At 32.8% G+C, this 12,011-nt stretch overlaps 1 protein-coding gene across 1 annotated transcript; it reads left to right on the plus strand.

Annotated features, from left to right (window-relative positions):
* The first annotated feature begins 1,370 nt into the window (after positions 1 to 1,370).
* On the plus strand, positions 1,371 to 11,688 carry LOC132747407 (zinc finger protein 658-like). The gene is made up of 4 exons (XM_060736779.1): positions 1,371 to 1,405; positions 3,162 to 3,262; positions 3,998 to 4,154; positions 4,819 to 11,688. Exons 2-4 carry the CDS (start codon positions 3,182 to 3,184, stop codon positions 6,009 to 6,011), a joined length of 1,431 nt encoding a protein of 476 aa, XP_060592762.1. The 5' UTR covers positions 1,371 to 1,405; positions 3,162 to 3,181; the 3' UTR covers positions 6,012 to 11,688.
* The last annotated feature ends 323 nt before the right edge of the window (positions 11,689 to 12,011 follow it).

Consider the following 12,011-nt stretch of genomic DNA (forward strand, 5'->3'; position numbering starts at 1 on the left):
TTGGTAGAATGGGCTAAGAGTCAAAATATTTATAATATTTGTTCTTCCAGCCCACACCTCACATATCTTACAGCCCCTAGATGTAGCTGTTTTTGGTCCATTCCAGAAGATATATAACAATGAGTGTCATAAGTTCATGCGCATGAATTCTACCAATATCACAAGGTACAATGTCTGTCAACTGGCATGTAGGGCTTATACAAAAATCACTTTCCAGTGAAAATCTTCAGTCAGCTTTTCAAGAAGACTGGAATATGTCCATTTGACAAATTTGCTGTACCTCAGGAGAGTCTTGTTCCAGCAGTAGTATTTCAAGATATTGATATGGCTGAATGTACTGATACAGATAGTCAGGCTACTGTTGAAGGGGTATTGTAGTGGATAAGGATGCATCTGGGGATTTTTTATTGGAAAGGGAGATGACTTTGAGGAAGGTGAAGAGTGAGAAACCAAAGCAAAAGGTTAGGAATACCATAAGTAGAATTGTCTCAGGGAAGGATCTTAAATTTCAGCTCAGTCTGTTCTTGATTCTATGAAGCAACATGAAATAAATCAGAAAGGTCATAAAAAGTGTCAAAAAAAGGGTAGTAAATCATTCAAAATAAAAAAAGGATAATATGGATAAACCTCAGCCTGGCCCGTCCCATATCACAGTAAATGCTAGTCTATACTGTATTCTGACTCTGATACAGAAACAATTATTGACAGTGAAGTCGGAAGTCTGCTGTGTTTGTAATAAATTAGAGCCTGTTGACCTGGCTTAAAAGCAATCTGTAACATTTGTTCAGAGGGCACAGCGTGATGGTATAGATCGAAAACCATATCCCATGTAAGAGCCAGCTGGACTCATCTGGGATTCTGTACAGTACTGTACAGTACTAATAAAAAAGTGTTGATAAAACAGAAAAATTCTTCTGTCCTCACTGCTCTTCTTAGACACGAAGAGTAAATGACTGAAACACACAATAAAATAAATATAGTTAACAAAAGTTTTGACAGTTACTGTTATTTAGTTAAATTTATTAACTGTTGTAATTTTTTAACAAACTCACTGAAAACACTGAATTAGTGTACTGTCACCTATCAAGGGAGACTACTCTACATGTCACGAAGTTAGGGGGAAAATTTGAATTCAATATGGCGGATGATGACCTAGTTTAAAATGAAATTGAATATGTTTTGAAAAATGCTGCTTGTTAATAATTGGACTTAATGGAAGAAAATACATTATTTTAACAGGTTAGTGTACAAGTTTGATTATATATCTGTTATTTATTTATTTATTTATTTATCATTATGCGCTTATGGTCACGAACTTCCGGTGGGCTAGGATATTACTTAAAAATTACCCCCCTTGTTAACAAAGCTCTCTTTAAAGGAGGATATGTGAAAAGAGCGAATACGGGTAACCAAATTTAACTTCAATTCTTAAATTATCGTATATTTGGCTTTCTGAAAGCAGGTTACTGGTATACTGGTCGGGGACCATCAACCGGACACTTTTTGAACATTTTACCGCACATAATATTCATTATTTTTTAACCTAGAGACCAACAAATTTGACACATCTTCTCCTAACTAACAAACTAGTAGTTTGTTTATTTCTGATTGTATAGACACTTATATCCGAGGCTCGACAAGGAGGGTATCAAAATTACCTACTGGTCGGGGACCATCAACCGGACAACATTTTTCTGTACAGATTTCATAATCACTGATAATTTTTAACCTAGAGAGTAGAGACCAAAAAAATTGACAAGGTTCATCTAGGTTCTTCTCCTAACTAACAAACTTGTTTGTTTATTTCTGATTGTATTGACACTTATATCTGAGGCTCGACAAGAAGGGTATCAAAATTACCTCAATTGTCTACACTACAGTATACTGTGCTCCTCTTAGTTCACGGTACTTAACACTTTAAAACAGTAAAGAACACAAACAATAAACTTACACTACAAAAACTGTCATAAACTGTATCATTTAGTCATTTTTCTGCTATATGACACAAGGAAACAACAATATATTCAATCAAAATTAGTTTTAATTTGTCAGATGTAGACCGTGTGTTGGCCATTTTGAAAACAATATGTCATCATTTAACTCGCGGTAATGGTGTTTTATTTCAGTTTTTTCATGTTTCAGTTAAAATTTCTTTAAGTTATTTTGCATAATTTTAAATATTAAAAGTATCTTTACATTGTAACTCAAAATTTATTTTTTCAACAAACAAGAACATTTAGAAAATGATGATTGTTTCAGACGTATGCACAAATTTAATGGACTATTGTTGTTTTTTGCAGAAGTTTGTAAAATGTTGTTCAGTTTTACATAAAAATCTATAGATTTAAATTATTTTGCACAAAAACTTTGTTGTTAAGGTGTTTGAATAAAATATGTCAATTCTGACCAATTTTAACACTGGTAACATGAAAATATGCCATTACCGTGAGATAAGTGATGACGCGGAATTAGTGATGTTGAGTATACCATGTGTCCAGACATTTATGTACATGACGTGATTTAATTCAGATAAAAGCTTGGGTGTTTTGATTTTTATTTTTTAACATGATCAACAATATTTCAGCAACAAATGCTGAAGTTTTGGAAATTTTATTGTTTACTCTGCAAATGATTATAGCTGGTATATGAGGTCAGGCATTCTTTTCTTGACCCCCAAATTTCAACGTCAACATTCTTGAAAGAGCCATTAAAATATTACCATTTACGATGGTTGAAATAAATTTATTTATTTATTTTTAGAAGAAACATGCATTTATTTTTGATAAAAAAGTGACTGACAACCACTGAACAAAGAAAATACTAAATTAAAGATTTTCAGGGCAGTCCGGGTTTGGTTGTTGTCCGGTTTTGGTGGTCCCCAACCAGTAAATTGTCTACACTACAGTACCATGTGTCAGGACAGATATGTACATGACGTGATTTAATTCAGATAAATAGGCACAACTTCAAAACATATAAATCGATGTACTATGTTAACTGCCGTGTTGCATAGAAAACAACTGTCTCTCTGATTTGATGAAGTAACATAGATCTATGTCCTTTTGCCCCTACTGATAAAAGTACAGACAACACGGAAAAGGTTGGGAAGTTCTATTTCTATTTGTGTTATAATATTATTATATTTAAATCATATACTTCAGGTTTATTATAAAAGGTAATCATGAATGTAGAGGAACTCAAAGATTTGCCAGGATATAAAGCCATACTGAAGGCAGTCCTACAGCAACAGATTCAAGTGCTGGTAAATATAGGCTTAGTTAGACTTTAAAGGGACTCGACTGAGGTTTTTTTTGACATGATGGAACTGGAAATAATTTTTCGAGATATATGTTTCATTTTATGTATAGACTAATAACTTGTGTATATTGTCTCATTCTGTTTTTCCATTGTGAAAAATGACCCAAAAATTGAAAAGCGTTTCGATGCTGATCACTTAAATTGGGCTAAGAATAGCACAAAAATACAATTTCAGTTTACTTCTAATTTTATTTCTTAATACATGTATTTCTTTTACACATCTTTCTGGTTAAAGTGCCCAGCTGATCTATGTAAGAATCTCAAATTTTATTTTTTTATGGTTTTGTACCTCAGTGGAGTTCCTTTAACTTCGAGATGATGTTTTCTGTGAGATTTTTTTCACAAACTAAGATGATAAGATCTATGTTATTTTGTTTTTAATTTTATATATAGAGGCAACTGGTACTGTTTTTTTTAAATATGAAGAAATCCATGTACTAAAAGGCTGTTGGTTTCTATGCAGTAACTTATCATTGTTCAATGTTGCAACAACTCACTGTATTATCTGTATTTACATGTATACACAAGTTCAAGTTCAACCCTTTATCAGTTTTCTCTTAGTAAGAAACTATCTGTATTTCATTGAAAAAAAAATTGCGTAACATAGTATGATATAATGCAAGCTTTTGGTACCTTACTAATTTCTAATCTTTGCAAAAGTTATTATATTTAATTTCAGGTTGAGCAACTAAGTGAACAGACGGGTGAGGAGACAGTGGTGTTGTCTGCCAACATAACTGAAGGCACATTATCTCACCTTGGTTCAGAATATGGGAAAACTTTCTTGGAGAAAGAACAGTCTATCAAATCAAAGTTCCTGGGATTCTGCTTGAGAAGTATATAGTTTCTACTTCTTATTTTTGTTTCTATATAAAAAATATACTTGTTTTTTGTTATCTTTTTCTTTCTTTAAGGGGTTTGGAGGGGTTTACATGGTATAGAATCCTGATTTTCTAGAAAAACTTAACAAAAACTTGATTTACATGTATGTTTCAATAAAACAATTGTATGCTGTTAATTTTAACTTTGATTGGCCATTGATATAAATTTTTTGCAAGCATTAATTTTTTAGACCACAAAAACTATAACTAGCTTGCAATATTTCCTTAATCATGTATGACCAAACCTATTACAGTTTCAGTTTATCTTTGGTCTGAAATGTAAATAAAACTTTGTCTATAATGTATGTGAAACATGGATTATAAATTAATGTTTATAAAACATGATGGTATAATATAGTATGTATAAATTAATGAATTATCTTCTATAAATGTATTTGAAACATAGTCTATGATGTTTACGAAACATGGTCTATAATGTTAATCAAACATGGTTAACAATGTATATGAAACAGGATCTATGATACATGTACATGTATATACAGAACATGATCTATGTTGTATCTATGTGTTTGTATGAAACATGGCTTGTGACTTCATTTTTAAATACTTGTAGAAGTAAATTTGATTTCATACCATTACATATTTTATTAATCTTCAGAGAACATGACACCCACCAATGATGAAAACATTTTAAAGGAGGCTGTAGTTACTAAACAGAAGAGAAAGTTGAGTATTTCAAGTGACAGCAGCTGTAAAGGTTCTAAATCAAAATCAGCTAAACTATCACTTGAGGATCGAACATATAGTCCTGTAATGCAACAGCATGCTATAGGGATGTTCCCGGACCTTAGTCGTGCCACATCTGACTACCTGCACAAACTGAACGAAACTGTTGGTCAGGATGTTATGAGAAGTGATGCTTCAGACAATTTATTGCAAGAAAAAGATAGCAAAATAGGTCAGTTTGCATTAAATGACCATTCTTTGTCTGACCTTAATCCGTATAAAAATAACGTAAATTACGGTAAAAGTGGGACTGGTCTGGATATGTCTATTGTAAAGATGGAACCAAGTAATGATGGTATGTACTCTAATGACTCTACTTACTCTGAAAATGACAATGCACACAAGGTTACCTCTCATTTATCAGATTTTAACATTATTGATGCAAACAACAGGAACGCCAAACAATTAGAGTTGGACTGGAATCAAAGCTTTGCCAAAGGTTTCAATGAAAATGACAGCGCTTTTAATAATAGTCTTAGTTCTAGTAATGGAGAATTTTCCACCGGAGCTGGTCAGATGTTGGCACGTCCACATAGAACGTACAAATGTGATTTCTGCGACAAGTCATTCCGTGAAAAGACAAATTTGCGTGTCCATGTACGCACTCATACTGGAGAAAAACCTTTCAAGTGTTTTCTTTGTGGAAAAGAATTTGCGCATAGTTCAAACTTGAAACAGCACGAGAGGGGTGTCCATAAGTTACCTCCTACAGTACCTCAATATAAACAACAGTTTTACACAGGTTTAACAAAAATTCAGGAATTAAGCCAAAGTCAGTCAGAAGCCTCTTTCTTTGATAGTTATAATCAACCAATGTTTCCAGGCCCGCAAGGGATGGTTTCAGGTGAAAGGAACGGGACTGAAGGACATCTGGTAAAGGCTGACGTTAAGACTGAAAAAAATGTAGATGGTGAAAATTCAGGGCATCCTCAAGAAGGAGATGACATTCAAACAGAAAACACTCTGGAGGATGAAAATTCAAGCCAAAATATTCTGAATAATGAAACATGTGCAAGCTCGGATAATGTTGTCGGGGAATCTTCCGATGAAATTGATAGACTATAATAATATACAATAACAGCAAATAATTTCTAGGTTTTTGAAACAGTCTCTGAATATGCTTCATTTAATTAAATAACAGAAGTAAGTAAGAATGGTCAAGGAAAAGTACTTTTCGGAGTATTGTAACTGCATATTAAACAACATATAAAATTGTGCTCTTCAAGGGGACATTACCCTTATTGCAGTCAAACTTGATCTTAAGACCAGCATCAAGGAAGTATATATTAAAACATTCATCATGAAAGTGAAAACAACTGTTTAAGAGACCATATACATGTACTAATTTTTTTTAAATATTTCATTTCAAGAAAAAAAACATTAAATAAGCAATGGCAAATAAGCATGACGTATTGATTTAGAGATGTTTTAATATTTCTTCACATTTAAAAGATATTTGTATTTACCATTTGAATGGTTGATAGTAAAATCTGAATACTAGGTTTTTGCCAACCTTCGCAAGTAAACATTTTGCAGTGATGATTATAATAAGTTTATTTGTGTTCAAATTAGATTAAAGGGTATAATTCTATATCTTATAAAATATTTTAATACAATTTATCAACAGTAAAGCTAGCTTACGGGACGTCGGTGGTTCTACTCAGGTACCCGTTCGTGCCTGAAATAATGCACGGAAGGGCACCTGAGATCTTCCTCCACCAGTAAAGCTGGAACGTCGCGATATGACCTATACTGTGTCGATGTGACGTAAAACCCAAAACAAAACAAAAATCAACAGTAAAGTTATATTGCTTCCATTATTATATGGTTTATTCCTGAAAAAGTTGTAACATAGAATGTCTCTGATATTTAATGCACATGAATAATGTACGTAAACAGAATAAAATGTTCCAGGACAAAATATTATTTTGCTATTTTAAGTAGGGTTTTATCCGTTTATAATGATTTTGTGCATGCACCATTGGCTTTTAAGGCAATAAATTACCATATTTATTTCATACAAGCATTTTGGAAGCATACAGTTTTAAAATTCAAACAATAATTTTGCATCAGATATTATAGCTTTATACACTTTAAGATAAATCTTTTACAAGTCTGTTTATGTATAAATGTGCATGTTAAGAAGATTAAGATTGAGAATTAACTTATTAGCTACAAATTCACTTACTTGTAAATAAAACTGCATGTATAATTGAATAAAATTGATTTATTGATAAATGAAATTATTTTTGTTTGTTAGACATTTAAAGATATACTATAAGAAAATATTGATAATTGCTACACAGTCTATTTGTGAATATGAAAATAAGCATGTTTTGACTTCTTACAAAGTGCATTTTTGCATATGTCATGTTTAAAATTCTACACACTATAGGACTGTGGTCACAATATGAATATGTCAACAAAAAAAACTGGCAGTTTTTTTTAAAGACCAGCATTACTTAAGCTGTTAGATGGGAACCCAGCATCCTAGATATAGTTTACTCATTATTTTATTAAAATTAGACATATTCAGCAAGAATTTCATAGATTTCAATAAATTTCTACGATTAGAATATTTTACTTAAGAGCATAGTATATCTTTAATTGTGTTTATGTGTTCATTGATGCATGTGTGTATATAAACTATGTTTATTTATGATACCTCAAGACCTTATTTGATAACTGTTCACATAATCTTCATTTGTATATTTTTAAAATCAGCTTCAGTGGTAATTTGTCATAATGGTTAATTTTGTCTAATTAGGATTGAACTTTTCATGTAACATAATAATTATCAAATTAGTTTGTCTAGAGTTTCTGCATTTACCCAACACAGCTTTACATGTTTTTTTCTTGAATTGGATTTTATACTAGGTGCTTTTAATGATATACATATGAGCCGCGTCACGACAAAACCAACATATGTGTTCGGACCAGCATGGATCCAGACCAGCCTGCGTTGCAAACCCATTATGTCAGTTTTGTCATGGCGCGGCTCATATGTATTCACCATACCTAGGTACTTGAAATGATATATACACCATACTTGGATGCAGCTGCTTAAAGTGATGTGTAGAAACTCATGTGTCTGAAAATTAATGATTATGTGAAATTTCTTTCAAATATTTTTCTTTTGTGTTGCAACTTTTACAACTTATGTTAACTGTCAGTTGTACAGAAACAGCAAATGTTGCTAAAAGTCCAGCTGAAATACTTGCAAATTTGTAAGGCTACTTCCAGCCTAGAAGAATTATTTGAAGCCAAATTTTGTACCACTTAACTCAAATGATACTACTGTCTCGAGCTGTATGCTGGTTTTGACATTATATTAGATAGATTTCGAATCCTGACAGTCTCCAGTTTGGATTCTTTAATGAAAGGAAACAAGGAAATTTGATAGTTTTACTAAGGTCCTGGCTTGTGCCTGAAATAATGCACAAAGTTGCACCTTCATCCAACTCACCATATGACTTAAAAATATCAATGTTACTTAAAACACAACCCAAACAATATATTTTTAATAAGTATATTTTCTGTTAATATATTTTTTATATTTTTTTTTCTTAAATAGGTTTTAATGAAATTATTTAAAGGCCTGTTGCTATACATGTTAACCTTATAAATTTTTAATCCATTTTGAGATACATGTATATTTCTTATTAATAATCTATTCATTCTTAATTACATCAAGGTTCAGTGATAAGCTTTTGCAACAATTATAGAGCCAGGCCAGCCTGCATATCTGTAGTCTGACCAATTTTTAGATGCCAGTTTGAAAGAGCATATCTCCTACACACATGAAGGAATTTTAATGAAACTTCATAGAAATGTTCACCACTATGAGAAGCTGTGTCATCTGCATGAACCAGTTCTCTAGGTTAAAGGTTAATGTCACACTTAGAGTTCATTGAAAAATGCTTCTTGAGAGCCGAACTTCTACATTCATTGGGGGATTTTAATGTAACTTGGCACAAATGTTCACCATTGTAAGGCTTATTGCGCACATAATTCAGGTCTCTGCTACCAAAGTCAAGGTCACATAGATAGGTCAAAGTTTGTGTATGGGGACCATTTAGTCATCATTTTTTAATGGATTGTAACACAAATGATAACTATCATGACTACAAGTGTGACTCATGTAATTTAGGTTAATATTTGCAAGGTCAAGGTCACTAGCCATGATAAAATATCCAGATATTTTCCAGATATTGCTCAGCATATCTCCTATATGCATATCTATAATGCCCACATCTCTGCCAAAAGCTTTTGTGACAAGGTGTATTTTGCGATAATTTTGCCCCTGTTTTTATATTTAAATCCCTCATACTTTGAATGGACTGCTCCAAATTGAAAGCAGGGTAAATTCTGCAGGTTAATGGTTAAGTTATGAAATAATAAAGTCAGCAGTCCAAGATGAAATATAGTGACTACCTGTGCATGCACAATATCCGTCTGCTTTAATTCACCTATGCACAGCCTCTTAGCAAACTTGATAAAGTCCTCATACAATTTGTTTAATTGTCCAAACTTATTGTTAATTCTGAAAGTTTTTAGCTCACCTGTCACAAAGTGACAGGGTGAGCTTTTGTGATCGCTTTTCGTCCGGCGTCCGTCCGTAAACTTTTACTTTAAATGACATCTCCTCATAAACCACTAACCAAATTTCATCCAAACTTCACAGGAATATTTCTTTGGTGGTCACCTTTGAAAATTGTTCAAAGAATTTAATTCTATGCAGAACTCTGGTTGCCATGGCAACCAAAAGAAAAAACTTTAAATATCTTCTTCTAAAAAACCCAAAGAGCTAGAGCTTAGATATTTGGCATGAAACATCTTCTAGTGAGTGTCTACCAAGTTTGTTCAAATAAAAGCCCTGGGGTCAAAATTGGCCCCACCCCAGGGGGTCATTGATTTTCCCTATAGGCATATAGTAAAAACTTAAAAAATATTCTTTTAAAGAACCCAAAGAGCTAGAGCTAAGATATTTAGCATGAAACATCCTCTAAATGGTGTCTACCAAGTTTGTTCAAATAAAAGCCCTGGGGTCAAAATTGGTCCCGCCCCAGGGGGTCATTGATTTTCCCTATATGCATATAGTAAAAACTTAAAAAATCTTCTTTTAAAAAACCCAAAGAGCTAGAGCTAAGATATTTAGCATGAAACATCTTCTAGTGAGTGTCTACCAAGTTTGTTCAAATAAAAGCCCTGGGGTCAAAATTGGCCCCGTCCCAGGGGGTCATTGATTTTCCCTTTATGCATATAGTAAAAACTTAAAAAATATTCTTTTAAAGAACCCAAAGAGCTAGAGCTAAGGTATTTAGCATGAAACATGTTCTAATGGATGTCTACCAAGTTTGTTCAAATAAGAGCCCTGGGGTCAAAATTGGCCCGCCCCGGGGGTCATTGAATTTCCTTATATGTGTATAACAAAAACTTAAAAAATCTTCTTTGAAAAAAACCAAATAGCTAGAGTTTAGATACTAAGCATGAAACATCTTCTAGTGAGTGTCTACCAAGTTTGTTGTAATAAAAGCCCTGGGGTCAAAATTGGCCCCGCCCCGGGGATCATTCATTTTCCTTATATGTGTATATTAAAAACTTAAAAAAATCTTCTTTGAAAAAACTCAAATAGCTAGAGTTTAGATATTAAACACGAAGCATCTTCTAGTGAGTGTCTACAAAGTTTGTTCAAATAATAGCACTGGGGTCAAAATTGGCCCCGCCCCAGGGGACATTGATTTTTCTTATATGTGTATAGCAAAAACTTATAAAATCTTCTTTGAAAAAACCCGAATAGCTAGAGTTTAGATATTAAGCATGAAACATTTTCTAGTAATTGTCTACAAAGATTGTTCAAATAAAAGCCCTTGGGTCAAAACTGGCCCTGCCCCAGGTGTGTCATTGTTTTTAACTATATGTGTAAAGAAAAAACTTGACCAGCTGGACCTTAGATGTTTAGCATGAAACATCTTCTAATGGGTGTCTACCACGTTTGTTCAAATAAAAGCCCTGGGGTTTAAAATGGCCCCGCTCCGGGGGCCTATATACAGGTGAGCGACTTCAGGGCCATCATGGCCCTCTTGTTTGTATTTTTAATTTGAAATATTTTTATTAAAGCAAAATAAGACTTTTCCATCCATCCATGTTGTAGGTGTGGGGTAATAATATTAGAAATAGAACACATCTCTTCAAGTTGTCAACTGTCGTCTTGTTTTATTGCCACTGTCTTGTTTTATTATGTTCAATGAATGGTCTTAAATCAAAGTCATCAATATGTTAACTGTGTGTGGGCTTAATTCTTATGTAATTTTGTTGTGATTAATGCTTCCGAGGGATCACTTTGTTTCCAGATTTTAAAGGTCTGTCCCTAAAATGCTAGGAAGACATATGATATGTATACTTTAATTTTCTGTGTGTACAGTACACTGGTTATGATAAGTGTTGAAGATGGTTGACTTATCCACATACGTATGTCTCTAAATAACCAAAGATTTGACTCATTTTTGTAAAGCATGATGAAACCTTGATTTAAAAAACCCCCCAGATTTTTCATTTCCTTTTTTATATAAAATTGATTGTTTTAGTAATACATTCTACATGTATGTTTTATAAATATTTACTTTCTAGTCATTTACATGTACCATTCATTCATTTTATGTCCTATTTTTCTAATAAGGTACATATAACATGTATAATCAAAATGAAATGAAATTACAAATAAAATTTTCAAGGAGCAAAACTGTCGTTCTTGTTTGTTAAGTTTAATATTGTTAGCTCACCTTATCACAAAGTGTCTGATGGCTGCGTGTTTGTGGACCTTGTTGTCGGACATCCTTAATTGTTTTCAAATGACATCTCTGTATGTATAGAGCAATCTGTATAATATGAAAATTGCTTTCTGAAGCCCGCTGGTATATCTTGATCTAGAAACCTAAAATATAGTTTTGAATGCCAAGGATTGAGATACATGTATTTGTGTAGAATTGTCCAGTAGATATCTACATGTAGTTCCTTCTTATCATTATCCTCGGTAAAATTAGGCTCTTGGATAACTTTCACATA

This window comes from Ruditapes philippinarum, unplaced genomic scaffold (genome assembly GCF_026571515.1).
Source record: "Ruditapes philippinarum isolate M1 unplaced genomic scaffold, ASM2657151v2 ctg13_1_1_1_1, whole genome shotgun sequence".
NCBI classification, from domain to species: Eukaryota; Metazoa; Mollusca; class Bivalvia; order Venerida; family Veneridae; genus Ruditapes; species Ruditapes philippinarum.